At 31.0% G+C, this 15,289-nt stretch overlaps 2 protein-coding genes across 2 annotated transcripts; both read left to right on the forward strand.

Moving 5' to 3' along the window:
- The first annotated feature begins 3,035 nt into the window (after positions 1-3,035).
- On the forward strand, positions 3,036-6,110 carry LOC137828042 (D-3-phosphoglycerate dehydrogenase 1, chloroplastic). The gene is made up of 5 exons (XM_068634446.2): positions 3,036-3,743; positions 4,121-4,497; positions 4,613-4,723; positions 4,807-4,902; positions 5,291-6,110. Exons 1-5 carry the CDS (start codon positions 3,212-3,214, stop codon positions 5,960-5,962), a joined length of 1,788 nt encoding a protein of 595 aa, XP_068490547.2. The 5' UTR covers positions 3,036-3,211; the 3' UTR covers positions 5,963-6,110.
- Positions 6,111-10,522: 4,412 nt separating this feature from the next.
- LOC137827618 (methylthioribose kinase) lies at positions 10,523-14,198 on the forward strand. Its single transcript, XM_068633826.2, has 6 exons — positions 10,523-10,833; positions 10,972-11,281; positions 11,789-11,963; positions 12,062-12,263; positions 12,990-13,204; positions 13,878-14,198. The coding sequence occupies exons 1-6, from the start codon at positions 10,648-10,650 to the stop codon at positions 14,041-14,043; spliced, it is 1,254 nt and encodes a 417-aa protein (XP_068489927.2). The 5' UTR covers positions 10,523-10,647; the 3' UTR covers positions 14,044-14,198.
- The last annotated feature ends 1,091 nt before the right edge of the window (positions 14,199-15,289 follow it).

A 15,289-nucleotide genomic window follows, 5' to 3' on the forward strand; every position in this document is an offset into this window, starting at 1 on the left:
ATCACGTAAGTAAAACTCTACTTTATAAATTAAGTTTTAAGTTTTTAATATCTGAACACACAAATGTGTTTTAAATGTTTAATAAACTTTTAAATTCTTTATTATCCATTGTATGAATTTATAGGTACTAAAAAAATTAAAATTAGTGGATCAAACTAAGTTACATAGAAATTATTTACGATTTAAAATTCATAACTTACTGTTATTATGAACTTTAGAAATTCTATACTATCTACGAATTTCTGTAATAGATAATTACAATTTTTCTTTAGAAGTGCTCTAATAATATTCAACCATGAGGCGTTTGAATAAGAGTTTTAACAATTTATGATCGTCCCAAAATAAAGTATTAAAAATATTTTATATTAATTAATATTCTAATTTATAATTTATTTCATATTAATTAGTTTTTCGAGTGAAGTAACATGGTTACTATAGTAAAATCATTTGTAAAAAAGTGTATATTTAATGTTGTTATAATGTGATTAGGTTATATTTATTATTATGGGAGTATTTTAATTATTTTATTTCTATTTTAAAAAAAATATTTATACTTTATCTATGAAAATAAAGTACCCATGCGTATGGATAATAATATTTGGATTTAAAGTGTAATATGCTTCTCTTTTGAATTAAGGTCAAACCCTACCAAATACTAAAAAACTAAGCAGTTGTTGAAATTGGTAAAGACTTATATAATAACAAAAATTATTAGTGAAATTGGTATTTGTTATTATGCTAATAAGCAAAGACTTGAAATTGGTGAATACATTATTTTCTGACATTCCTAATACTAACTATATTATTATTATTAGGGTTATATTATTTTTATTGGTAATAATCAAAATTATATTACGTAAACCATATTTTATAATATATTTCTTCTTATCACGTATTATTTTTTTATATATTTTAAAAAGAAATAACTAGTATAGTTTTTAAAAGGAATATTTTTGTTTGTTTGTTTCTACTATATTTTTTAATTATAGTGCATGTTATTAGTAATAAAAAGTATATAAGAATATAAAAAATAGAAAAAAGTTGAAATTAAGAAAAGTAAAAGGATTAACAATGATTTTTTTTATAGTGTATGAGCTAAATAAATAAATAAGCGAACTTTATTGAAAAATATACCTTCAAACACGGTAAAACACTGAAAAGTAATTAATGATTTAATAAGTACCTTATTGGGAGTTAGCTTATGAATTAATAGTTACCTGAACTAATTTTAGAAACTAAGTATAATTAATTATTATATTAATTAAATTATTAATTTCTTTTTATTAATATTTAAAGTAATTTATATTATTAATAAATAATTTATAAATAATATTTAAAGTAATTAGATAGTAATTTAAAAATGATTCATTAATAATATAAACTAGTTTAAATATAAATAATTTTTTAATACTTAAAATAATATTTAATTTACTTAACATATTAATTTTTTATTTTTTATCTTTTAAAATTAATTTTTATTAATGATTTTTTACCGTGATATTTGCTCGTTTTCCGATTAATTAGTTTTTGTTATCGGTTAGTTAATTTTGTTGACGAGACAATGTTCTTTTTATAGTTTTAGGTTTTGTTTGCTCAAGTTTTATTATCATAGAACAGTTTTTTTAAAATCACTTATTAATTCAGTATATGTTTCTCACAGCTTTTAAAATTTTCAGAAGATAAAAAGAAGTCGGATAAAAGCGTAAATAATTGTCTTTTATTTTTTCTCTTCACTTTGTTAGAAACTAAATATAAAAAACATAAAAAAAATGTGTAATGAAAATATTTGATGGATTTCTAACAATTGTAATATAATTTTAACATAATTTTTTTTAAAAATATATTAATTTTTAAAAAATTTAAATTTATTGTATAAATTTTTATTATGATTATTTTTAAAAAATCCGCATTTTTTTTATTTTTATAATTTATATATAATTATTTTTAATATTAAAATTGAATAAATGATATCATTATTTACACACTTATATTGTTAGTATAAATTTATAGTTAATTGTTATCAAAAAATAAAAACATAGTATGAACCATAATAACAAATATGAAATTATAAGTAACTATTCAAGTGAAAAAATAATAATATATTTTATTCAAATTGTTTCATAAATAAATTAACAGTTTTGCTGATTCAAATTATTTAGTAAATAAAATGAAAAATCGTTCTGATTCAAAAAGAAAAGTAACAAATAGAAAATTAAATTCAAAACTGTCTACAAAATAAAAAAAAAACGGTTATTTAGAAGAATTATCTTTATATTTAACTGTTATTTAAAAAAAATTATATATAAAAAAAATAGTTACAAAATAATAAAAAAAAAAAAATATAAATAAAGTAAAATATTAATAAAATGTAGAATCGTTCTGATTCAGAAAGAAAAGTAACAAATAGAAAATTAAATTCAAAACTGTCTACAAAATAACCAAAAACGGTTACGGTTATTTAGGAGAATTTTCTTTATATTTAACTGTTATTTTAAAAAAATTATATATAAAAAAATAGTTACAAAATAATAAAAATAAGAAAAAAATATAAATAAAATGTAACTGATTTTGAAAATAAACGTTCCTCCATCTCTCTCTCAATTTATAACTGTTCCTCCACATCTCTTTCCATTCAAAACCACCATTCCACTTCTCTTTCAATTCAAAACTAGTCTTCCACTTTTCTTTCAATTCAAAACCGTTTCGTATACAAAATATTATAAAAAAAATAAAAAATGACACAATGATCATAATACAATAATAAAATTAAATATTAATATAAGGATAAAATGAAAAAAAAATGAAGAATAGTTAAGAGGGGAATCCCTTTATATATAAATATAAATAAAAATAAAAAATAAATATTTGTAACCCGTATTCTACATTTTAAACAAATTATAAATATGTCTTTGTCTTTGTGGTATACCTATCCGTGTAGGTTTTACACCAAACCAATGGATATGCACATTCAATTATTATGGATATTAATATTAATTAGAGTATTAAATTAGATGACAGTAACAATTATAACAATTAAGTAAGAGGCAAATTGATAATAACAATAAGTAGAAGGAAGAGAGAAAAAGGAAACATTGACAAACATAACATAAACCCTATCGCGTTATAAAACCCTTCCGTCTCAAACATTCACATAAACCAAACTTTTCTCACTCTCTCATTTTTCATTTCATCGCAATTTCTTCATAATTTGATGGCCACCGCCACACCCCGAACCCTTCGCTTCCCATCACCGTCGCTTTCTCTCTCTTCGAGGCTTCCTCTGTCCTCCTCCTTCTCCGTCTCGCTCCGCCCGCGCCGTGGGGCTGCTCGTCCGATAGTGGTGCTTGTCTCGGCGGGACTCGGCGGGAAGCCCACGGTGCTCGTCGCGGAGAAGCTCGGTGACGCGGGGCTGAAGCTGCTCAAGGACTTTGCCAATGTCGATTGCTCGTACAATCTCAGCACAGAGGAGCTCTGCTCCAAGATTTCGCTCTGCGACGCGCTAATCGTGCGCAGCGGCACCAAGGTCTCGCGCGAGGTTTTCGAGTCATCCGGCGGCAGGCTCAAGGTAGTCGGCAGAGCTGGCGTCGGAATCGACAATGTGGATCTGGCCGCCGCCACCGAGCATGGCTGCCTCGTTGTCAATGCGCCCACCGCCAACACCGTCGCCGCCGCCGAGCACGGGATTGCTCTTCTTGCCGCCATGGCCAGGAACGTCGCTCAGGCCGATGCGTCCGTCAAAGGCGGTGAGTTTTCTTTGCATGGCGCTTCGTCGAGTTGGAGATTGTTTAGATTTTAATTCTGCTATTCAACTATGCTTTATATGAAATGTTTTATAGAGTTTAAGTATTACTTCATATTTTTCATTGTATTTTTAATTGTTTCACATGTTTTACTTGAAGAGAATATATGGAACCAACCTTTTATATTGAGTATTTTTCATCTTAAAAAGGGGGAAATTTCTTTACCTGACGAATACATTTGTCTGTGACCGATTATTTTTTTCTGTGATGAAGTAATGGTTTGTTCATTGAATACCGTATTTCTTGTAATGCTTATTATTATTCGTGTTGTGGATTTTGTTATTGGCTGCTTTTGTAACATGTTATCCTGTGCAATCTAGGGAAATGGCAGAGGAATAAGTATGTTGGAGTTTCCTTGGTTGGGAAGACACTTGCGGTGCTGGGATTTGGGAAGGTTGGTTCTGAAGTTGCTCGCCGAGCCAAGGGGCTTGGTATGACTGTCATTGCCCATGACCCATATGCTCCTGCGGACCGTGCTAGGGCCATTGGTGTGGAGCTAGTGAGCTTTGATGAGGCCATTTCCTCTGCGGATTTCATCTCTCTACATATGCCTCTCACAGCTGCTACATCAAAGATTCTCAACGATGAGACTTTTGCAAAGATGAAGTCAGGAGTTCGGATAGTCAATGTTGCTCGTGGAGGGGTCATTGATGAGGATGCTCTTGTTAGGGCACTAGATTCTGGGATTGTGGCTCAGGTTTCTGCAATTTCCGTTTTGAATCCCTAATAGACCACTTTAATGAAATAGAAAAGTATATAATTGGAACCCTGCTTACTAAAGAGATAATGATTGTGCCATATCTTTGTTTCAGGCGGCTCTTGATGTTTTCACTGAGGAGCCACCACCGAAAGACAGCAAATTGATTCTGCATGAGCACGTTACCGCAACACCTCATCTTGGTGCCAGTACTGCGGAAGCTCAGGTATGTTACATCTGGATATGATGACAAACATTTCCTTTAATTCCATTGTCGCTATTTATAAAGCTCTTGAAAATGATTACCAGGAAGGTGTGGCTATTGAAATAGCAGAAGCTGTGGTTGGGGCCCTGAGAGGGGAGCTCGCTGCTACTGCAGTCAATGCACCAATGGTTCCCTCTGAGGTAGGTATCAGGAAAAATGTTAATACTCTTCCTATTCTTTATACATTATTTGATGATATTTCCATTGCTACTCTCCCTTGCCATGAGAAAGTCGTTGTAAATTCATTTATTGAAGTGTGTACAACTAGTTTCAGATATTGATTTCGACAATGGTACCTATTTCCTTTAATTATTGCTAACTTTAGCTGTTATTTGCTCCTATGGTTTAAACTAAATGCTTAAAGTAATGTCAAAGTTTGATTTGATTAATCTGATTAGAGTGATTGGGAAATGGGAATACAGGGAAAGTACACCATGAGGGATATAATGTCAGTCATGAAATAAACTTGCTTTATGCAAGGAATGGCCTAGTCTGACATCTGTTTCTTTCTTTCTTTTTTGTGTGCAGGTATTATCAGAATTGAAACCATTCGTTGATCTTGCTGAGAAACTGGGTAGGTTGGCTGTCCAGCTTGTAGCAGGAGGAAGTGGTGTGAAAGCAGTGAAGATTACTTATGCCACCGCGAGGGCTCCTGATGATCTGGACACTCGTCTTCTTCGTGCCATGATAACCAAGGGTCTGATTGAGCCCATATCTAGTATTTTTGTAAACTTGGTTAATGCTGATTTCAGTGCTAAGCAAAGAGGTATCAGGATAACCGAGGAGAAAATTCTTCTTGATGGCTCACCCGAGAATCCACTGGAATTCATTCAGGTTCAGATTGCTAATGTGGAATCCCGATTTGCAAGTGCCATATCAGATTCGGGGGAGATTACGGTTGAGGGTCGGGTGAAAGATGGTCTTCCCCATCTGACAAAGCTTGGGTCTTTTGATGTCGACGTGAGTTTGGAAGGTAGCATTATACTGTGTAGGCAGGTGGATCAACCAGGCATGATCGGAAAGGTTGGGAGCGTTTTGGGTGACGAGAATGTGAATGTCAGCTTCATGAGTGTAGGAAGGATTGCTCCACGAAAGCATGCTGTTATGGCAATTGGAGTGGACGAACAACCTACCAAGGAATCTTTGAAGAGGATTGGAGATATCCCCGCTGTTGAAGAGCTCGTTTTCCTCAAGTTGTAAGATTATCTGCTTCCTCTATTATTTTTTCCTTTTTGTTTAGTAATTTGGATTGGGCGTGGATACTGAATGTGCCCGGTTTTGATGTATAATCATCAAACTAGTAGTAGCCTTAATTTGAAGGGGAGAGAAGGAATAATTTTGCCGTGCATTTCATCGTCTGGTTTAGTGAGTTATTACTTCTTCATTTACGCCCTTTTATTTGCAAAGAACCCACCTGCTAAAAATATTTTAAAATTCGTGCGATGAAAGCCTAGTTGTGAAAAATGTCAGTGCAGGAGTGAAAGCCTGTTCTTGCCTTGTGCATACATAAACGTGACTTTTCAACGATTAAACTTAACTTGATAGATCGCACCAAATTCAGATAGAAGTCTTTCTGGATGTTTGGATTTGCGTTGGAATATTTGTAATTGCTCCCATGATTCGATACACCGCTTAGACTTCCAGGGAATACTGCAGTTCTTATGCCTTCTGCATATTTCATTGATTGAACGTCAAAAAAACTCCAATAGCTGTGTTTTTAATGCGTAAACAAATACACTATATTCAAATATCTGTTTAACACGATTTTATGAATGTTGAAACGCAAGTCTTAACTAAACTAATTTGAATTACGTCAGTTTAAACACTCCACTTATCTTTTTAATGCATAACCAAACAATGTTTATGTTAAAATATTAGCTAATGTAATTTTTGCGCCAATGTTTGGTTGCTTGATTTTATCACGTGTTGTTTGGAACACCACTTATTTTTTCCTTTAGGCTTTGTTTGGATTAGAGGGTGTGGGAGAGTGGAAAGTTGAAGGTGTGGGGGAGTGGAAGTGTGAAGATTTGTGAAGAAAGTTGAGGATGTTTGGATTGAGGTATGTTAGAGTGGATGTGTGAAGAAAGTTTATTGAAATATGTGAGTGATGTGATGGTTGTAAGAATATTTTGAATTATTTTTAATTGTGTAAATTGTAAGATTACAAATTTACCCTTCTATATAAAAAGAAGAAGAAATAAATGATAATTAATTTTTTACACATTATATTTAATTAAAAGAAATTCAAGTTTTAATTATAAATAAATAAATAATTTAAAATTCAAAGAAATTAATTAATAATTTTTTATATTTAAATATATTTTTATTATTTTCCATTTTATTAATTTTAAATTAATTTTTTTAATTAAGTTAATTTATTTAGATAATTTTAATATTATTTATGTTTCTTGTATATAAAATAAGAATAAATAATTATTAATTTTGTGCATATTTTAGTTAATTAAAATAATTTAAAGTTTTATTTATAAATAAAATAAAATAAATGTAAAATTTAAAGAAATAATTAAATATAATTTTAAATATAAGTATAATTTTATCATTTTCTATTTTATTAATTTAAATTAATTTTGTTATTTAAGTTAATTTATTTAGATAGTTTTAATATTATTTATAATTCTTTAAATTATGTTATATATATATATATACAAAATTATTATTAATAATAATTTTCATTATTATTATTAACAAAATTAATATATTTTAAAAAATAGTTGTCAAAATATATAATATAAAATTAATTTTTAAATTATAAGGATGATATAAGAATATAAAGGGGTGCAGAAAGAAACAAAGTAATGTTTTTTTAAAAGTTGAAACCCGTAGTGGAAAAAAATGAAGCCCAAGTTAATATGAAAACCTAAATCTGAAGCACAGTGCAAGAGAAGAGACACTGAGAAGAGAAGCCGCAGAGGAAGAAGAAGTATGGGGTGCGATGGTAATGGCAGTTTACACTGTGGAAGATGAAAAAAATAAGGGCACAATAGTATTTCACTAATCTGACGTGGCTTTCCTCTCTAACCACTCTACTTTCTCTTCATATTTGGAAGGATCCGAAAATCACCCATGTTTCCACTCAATCTCACCCTCACCTTCACTCTCTCACGGAACCAAACGGGGGTGGCACTCTTAAATCCGTCTGCGCTACAGTGCCACCCCTGATCCAAACAGGCTTCTTACTCTTTTTTTCTTCTTCTCTTCTACAAGGTTTTTTCCATCTTCTCGTGGTAACTTGTTCCGCACCTTCTTTCACTTTTTGTTATTTTCCTTCTCTTTTTGCTGATTCCTCTATCTCTACATACGTTTCCTTAAGTTTTCTACTTTTTTTCTGTCATCTTAAGTTTGTACTCATGTTCCAACACATGCTTCTAACATCAGTCTTGCACAAGGCATTATCGTTTAGCATTTAAATATGATTTCAGCGTAAACCTGTCCGTTAGAGAGAAAGTTGGCAATAATATAACAAATAAAAAGTAGTTGATTGTGAAATTTTTTCACCGAATTCTTTACCGGTTTTCTAAAGATTAATCTCTCTCAATCATTCAACCGAGTTAAAGCCAATTGAAAATGTGTCAATCTAATTCAACTGAAACTCACAAGCAAAATCAGAGTTGACTGGTTTAATCAATACTCACTTTGTTTCATGCATATAGAAAAAAATTAAGAAAAATATTGTGGTTTTATATTTGTTAACGATTTCCAACTTTTCAGAATTCTTGTATTTTGTAGAAAATTTGCTTCCGATTTTGTTTCTGAGATATTGCAGATTTTATTTTCTCTCTTTTTTCCTCATAATTTGTTTTCTGTTTTGATTCAATAAGCAACTTGAACTTTTACAAATTTAACTCATTTACAAAGGTAGACGTTTCCTTCACTCTAAAAACACAAAATTAAATAAAAATAATAGTTAAAATCAAAATAAATCCAATTATATGAATATTAATTAAAATAATAAATTTATTTATTATTATAGTTTAATAATTTATGATTAAAATTATTAAGTGTAAATAAATATATGCTAATGATTAGCCAATATTATTAGTGCATGATTGGACATTCTCTTTCAATCCAGTGTGGGATTTAAAACATTAATTTATGTAGCATATTTATCTCGTTTATGGTTGAATCATGGGTTTGGGTACATGTCACATGCTAAACACCAAAACTCATGTGTAATCGTGTCCAATCTTTTATAAGCCAATATATGTGCACCATGTTTTCTCCAAATTTGCTCGAGTTGATGCTGCACGAGAAATTTTTTTCCGTTTCTTAGAAGGGAAGAAATACTGAAATAGGAAGAGTGCATAGACTCGTATAGTAATGGTTTATCTGTTTTTTTATGCAGTTGGGAGGGTATGATATAACTTAAGAGATACTAAGTTTCCTAATCTCTTAAAAACTTTATATCTTTACGTTGACGTACATGGCTTGAAATTTTCCTCAGATGTAAAAAAGTAAACAAAACGTAAGAACTCAATTAAAGAAGGAATTCGACAAAACTGATCTGTATAATTTTTTTAATGATCTGAACTGCATTTTATTATTATTTGATTAAGTTGAAGCTAATTAAACTACTCTAACTTTATCCACTTTCGTCAAAACAATGTTTTTCAATGTTACGAGTTCTTCTCACTTCGATACTAAATTTATTCACTTTCATCAAAATCATATTTTTCAATATTCTGACATTCGATGAAATAATATTATTTAATATTTTTCTAATTTTAATGATTTGAATATCAAATAATCTTTTACATATGAATTTTCAGTTTTTATCAATATTTCGACGATCAACAATCAGTTTTGGAAATGTATATTTGACTTCTTAGAAAAACTATTCTTTACTCTGTACGTTTTGAGAGAATCACACTCTTTTTCACACAAGTTATAATTTAATTTATTTTAATTTAAAATTTGTTCTTATGAGGATGAATTGTTCTTCTTTCGAGGTGTCCGGATGAGTACTGTAAGCTCTCTGAGTTGTTCTATTGAGTGGTGAGGCATCTGTAAGATTATTCGACGTTCAAATCAATAAGAATACAAGTGATTTTGTAAATGTGAAGGATCTTCTTCCTAAAAGAATGTATTTATTTATAGACAATTAGGCCTAGATAAAGGTTCAATGAAATGTCTATTTTATAACGGTTTAGTTCACATTCTTTCTTATGCATATCTTATTTATGGGAAATCATTTTCAACTTGGTAAGTTGTGCAAATTTAGGAGTTTAACTTATATTTTTAACAGCTATAAAAATAAAAATGAAAATAAAACAATAAAAAAATAACAATGATGTGTATAAATGAGGGGGTCCACTGCTTATATACAATTAGATTCGGAATATGAAAATTAACGAGGTCCACTGCTTTAATACCCTTAACTATATCAAAATCCTATCTTTGACAAAAAAAAAAAATATTAAAACTGTGACCAAGTTCATTGCATGCCATTTTTCTTTTCTATAACAAAAGTCTTTTTCAATGACTTTTACCTTTCTCTTTATTTCACTCTCCCAATTCCAAAGAAGAAGAAAAAATGCATTTGGATAATTACTAAAAGTTAATTAATTTATAATTTATTGCAAAATTATATTCTTTTAATGACAGTATTCTAAGATTCTTAAAGTAAAAAAGACTACTAAGTTGTTTTTTTTATTAAAAAAATATGATAGTTAAATTTCTCAAAAAAAATAAAAATGAGTGGATATCGTCTTAGGAGAATAAAATGAAATTGATATGAAAAAAATATCGGTTTCTAGCGTGTTTTCCTCCAAACAAAGAATAGTAAGACGCTCTTCAAATATTCCACCATTTGGGAGTTGAGAGAGTACCATTGCTCCACTCCCTTCTTGCAACCATCGCCGACCACCATGACTTTCTCGGAGTTCCGACCGCTCGACGAGAAGTTTCTCATCGAATACATAAAGTCCGTTCCTGCTCTCTCCTCCAAACTCGCCAACAATTTTGATGACTTATCAGTTAAAGAAGTTGGAGATGGCAACCTTAACTTCGTCTTCATTGTTTCCAACTCTGCAGGTTCTTTTGTCATCAAACAGGTAACAGACACTTTCACGATCAAAAACCCAAAAGGTGTTATGTTCCAAAAAATCATGGGCAATAGCCAATATCGTTTCTTTTCGTCTCGCTGTTTCAAAGTTCAAACTTTTGTCTTTGGGGTTTTGGAATTGTTGTAGGCTCTGCCGTACGTTCGTTTAATTGGGGAATCGTGGCCTATGACGAAGGAGAGGGCTTATTTTGAGTCGCTGACACTGAAAGAAGAGGGTCGTTTGTGCCCTGAGCATGTCCCTGAAGTGTATCACTTTGATCGTACCATGTCTTTGATCGCCATGCGTTACTTAGAGCCCCCGCATATAATCCTTAGAAAAGGGTTGATTGCAGGAACTGAATACCCTCTTTTAGCTAAGCATATGGCTGATTTCATGGCAAAGACACTCTTCTTCACGTCTCTGCTTTTCCGTTCCACCACTAAGCACAAACGAGACGGTATAACCTTACCCTTGTCGATTTATTGAGAAGCTAGACAAGGGAACTTCTAAAAATGTTAGGGTTTACAAATTTATCTAACTGCCTCTCTTAATTCATTTTATGTAATCTATTGCATGGTCTCCATAACTGTTTCCATTTTAAGGTTTAGTCCCTGTCTGAGAAAAATATTATTTTTATTTATACAGTTTTTGTGAAAGCTTATATGTGTCAGAAAATTTGTAGGTTTTACACCACCAAAATGACCAAAGCTAACTTTTATACTCGAATAGGGAGATCTAACCTATGCTGTTTTCTAATTTAGGAACTAAAACTTTAAACAAAGACAATAGGGACCAAGTAAATAGCTCAACCTTCATTTCATTTTCTTGTACTATCAGTGTATCATTGTGAAATTTATCTAAATTTGCTCCGAATGATATCCTTTTTTTGTGACTATAAGGAAGGTCTTACACATGATTATCTACGGATGTTGCCTTTAATTGAATTCATATTTGCTTCGTGCAGTTGCCGAATATTGTGGGAATGTGGAGCTATGCAGGCTTACTGAGCAGGTCGTTTTCTCTGACCCTTACAAAATTTCTGAACATAATCGTTGGACTGCGCCCTATCTTGATCGTGATGCCGAGGCGGTTCGGGAAGACAACCTGCTTAAGCTTGAAGTTGCTGAGCTGAAATCTATGTATTGTGACACGCTTTTCGTACCTATTTCGTACCTATTATATACAGTAGTTTGTTGTTATATTTTTGTTATAAGAATAAGAATTTATGTTCCTAAAGGTTCATTGAGAGGGCCCAGGCACTATTACATGCTGATTTACACACTTCTTCTGTGATGGTTACTCGTGAATCAACTCAAGTTATTGATCCAGAATTTTCATTTTATGGACCAATGGGTTATGATGTTGGAGCATTCTTGGGAAACTTGATTTTGGCCTTCTTTTCTCAAGACGGGCACGCTGATCAAACAAATGATCGAAAAGTAGGTCATGTCTTCTGTGATCCTTACTTGTCCCCTTCTTTGTATGCTATAGTTGTTATTTAGTCACGTATTTCTTGTTATTGTCTATAATCGAAGTAAAACTTAGACTCTTTCTTTTTTAGTGTCGTGTTTTTTATTTCACTCTGGTAGTTTTGTTTCATGGCAGAGGCTGGCTTTCTTTAGAGTCCTACATATCAAGGTGTTTGTACCAGATATTTCTGATTTTTGCTGTCTGCGCTTATTTGTAGTTCTGAATTTTCTGTATTGTTCTTTTGTTTTGTCTGTGAGTTGCCAATGCTGGCGCCTTGTTATCCTAAGAGTAGGATTCCTGTGTACTTTTAATGAGTAATCAATCAGAAATATACCATTTACTTGTTTTAGTCCAACACTAGTAACAAGTGAAGACTTGGTTTTGGGATAGAATTGTTTCATTTTTGTGTTCAGCACATGATCATACACTGAGTACTTTTTAGGGGTTCCTTTCTATGTTTCTTTTCTTTCTCCTATTTTTTGGACTTTGTTAAAATTTCTTATCCTGCAACCTTGTACTTCTATTGGTGTGTTTGGATTTCCATTCAAAAGCAGGAAATGGACATGCAATCCATGACACCCTGCATCGTGATGCAGGGGGCATAAGATAATGAGCATTGGCATGTAAACTGTAATCCTATATGATTGTAGCGGAAAATGATTGTTATGCCTTATGTAAAATTCTTTGTTGTGCAGGCCTATAAGGAGTGGATTCTTAAGACAATCGAAGACACTTGGAACCTTTTCCAGCACAAATTTACTTCACTTTGGGACGAGCACAGGAATGGTACTGGTGAAGCGTATCTTCCAGCAATCTATAACAATCCTGAGGTTCAACTCCTTGTACAGAAGAAATACATGACAAATTTGTTTCACGATAGTCTTGGATTTGGTGCTGCTAAAATGATAAGGTGAGACTTTTTCTCTAATTTTTTTCCTCTTTCCACAAAAGATAATGTGAGATTGCAGATAATATTTTTACTAGAGAATGATATATGGATATGGATTTCTTAGCTATTGTATATAGTCATTATTGGTCATATAATTAATAGTTTTGGCATTTGAAATGGTCATTGATATAGTATTATTTAAAGTAAACTTTAAGTCTAATTCAATTTTATAAAAATGGTTTTTAAGGTGAACTTTGCATCACGTACTATGAAATGTTCTTATCTCTAGTCGATATAGGATCTCCGACACATCCTCCTCATGCTGAGATTGTCAACTCGTGCATGAGATTATATATTTATGAATAGTCTGATAGCGGGTAGTCTAATAAACCTAACAAACTCTCGGTACGATAGACCCTAAATGAGTATGATACCATATTAAGAAGTGAACTTTAGTCTAACTAAACCTTATAAGATGAGTTTACACTCTTTTATATACTATGAAATGTTTTTATCTTTAGTCGATGTGAAATCTCCAACAAGTATAGTATAGTATTGTGGTTCCTTTGTTGTTGTATTACTGATAAGGTCCTTTGGTTAAGAGTTGACTTGAGTCGAAGCTGCATCCATCATTTAGGTAAAAAGTGAGCTTCTGGCTATCAATTGCATTGCATGATATTGATTTGATTGACAGGAGAATTGTTGGTGTGGCGCATGTTGAGGATTTCGAATCCATTGCTGATGCTGCTAAAAGGGCAACTTGTGAACGACGAGCTCTTAATTTAGCTAAGATGCTTCTCAAAGAAAGAAGAAAATTTGATGGCATTGCTGAAATTATTTCAGCAATTCGGCAATACTAGTACACAACCCAATACCAGCTTTTGCTACATCAGTAATACTTCCTAAACGGATCGTGTTTTCCAACTTTTTTGTTGTTGTGTACCACTATATATGTGTTTCCATAAACATTATGTATGAAAAATTATATAGATATTTTAGGAGAGGTTTTGTCTGAGATTTTTTTTATTTTATTTTCTATTTCAGGTTTATTTAGAATAAGAGAAAACAGTAAATTAAAACAAAATAATAAAAAATCATTTTCACTGCTTATATAAATCATTTTTGAAAATATAAAACAAAGGAATGAATGAGATGTTCATACCCTTAAATTTTGGTTAAATATGTTTTTTTATTATAATATGAAAATGAATTTTGTCTTTAATCCAAACATTAGACTATTTGAGTGTTTTTAATATGAAGATGATTGAAATAAATCATGTGTAATTGATTCAATTTGAATGATTGAAATAAATTTTTTGTATGTGGAATAGAACTAATTTGAAGTTTTATTTTATCAGTTTATTGGGAATAGTTATAGTGTGTATCAGTCTACAATCAAAATAATATCTAAAAAAAATAACAATTTTAAAGAAACTAACCATCATTTCACATACTAAATGACTCATTAAAAATCATTTGTTCTAATTATACATTTTTATAAGATTGAAATTTATATTGTATATGATATAAATAATAAAAAATTTGATGTTTACATTTGTTACAATTATATCCTTTTGCAATTTCCCTCATAATTTTCAAAGATAACAGTACGATGCTAACACTGAAATTAAAACTTGTGTGTATAAGTTTAAATATTTTTTACAACATTTAAATTAAATATAAACATTACTTTATCAAAATGAAAGTATATTTTAACCTTTTCTAGGATCTAATGAAAGTATATGAACGAAAAGGTTTAGGTCTTCAAATACATTTTTATTAGAGAAATGTTTTGTCTAAGGGGAATTTGTCAAAAGTTTAAATGAATAATGATATCTTGTATTTTAATGTGATTAAGTTTTTTTAGTATTAATATTCGTAGTGGTAAAGTTTTTCGTCCTCTTTTGGTTAGATGAGAATTTCCTTCATCAGACTCGGTTAAAATTAACACGGATGGGGCTGTTAGGGGTATTCTAGTCTTGTTACGTGTGAAAGTATTTTCCGTATGAAGGAGTTTATTGAGTTTTATGGAGTTATACATGCTATGAGGAAGCTCAAAAGATGAGGCTTAATAATGTCAGACTTAAATGTGATTCTGTATAGGTT

This window comes from Phaseolus vulgaris, chromosome 7 (assembly GCF_051622355.1).
Source record: "Phaseolus vulgaris cultivar YP4 chromosome 7, ASM5162235v1, whole genome shotgun sequence".
Classification (NCBI taxonomy): domain Eukaryota; kingdom Viridiplantae; phylum Streptophyta; class Magnoliopsida; order Fabales; family Fabaceae; genus Phaseolus; species Phaseolus vulgaris.

Excerpts from the sequence above, each read along its gene's own strand:
- LOC137828042 (XM_068634446.2), top strand. The coding sequence starts at position 3,212 with ATGGCCACCGCCACACCCCGAACCCTTCGCTTCCCATCACCGTCGCTT. Across the intron at positions 3,744-4,120 it reads CGATGCGTCCGTCAAAGGCG|GGAAATGGCAGAGGAATAAG; the intron begins GTGAGTTTTCTT and ends TGTGCAATCTAG. Across the intron at positions 4,903-5,290 it reads CACCAATGGTTCCCTCTGAG|GTATTATCAGAATTGAAACC; the intron begins GTAGGTATCAGG and ends TTTTGTGTGCAG.
- LOC137827618 (XM_068633826.2), top strand. The coding sequence starts at position 10,648 with ATGACTTTCTCGGAGTTCCGACCGCTCGACGAGAAGTTTCTCATCGAA. Across the intron at positions 11,964-12,061 it reads GTTGCTGAGCTGAAATCTAT|GTTCATTGAGAGGGCCCAGG; the intron begins GTATTGTGACAC and ends ATGTTCCTAAAG. Across the intron at positions 13,205-13,877 it reads GGTGCTGCTAAAATGATAAG|GAGAATTGTTGGTGTGGCGC; the intron begins GTGAGACTTTTT and ends TTTGATTGACAG.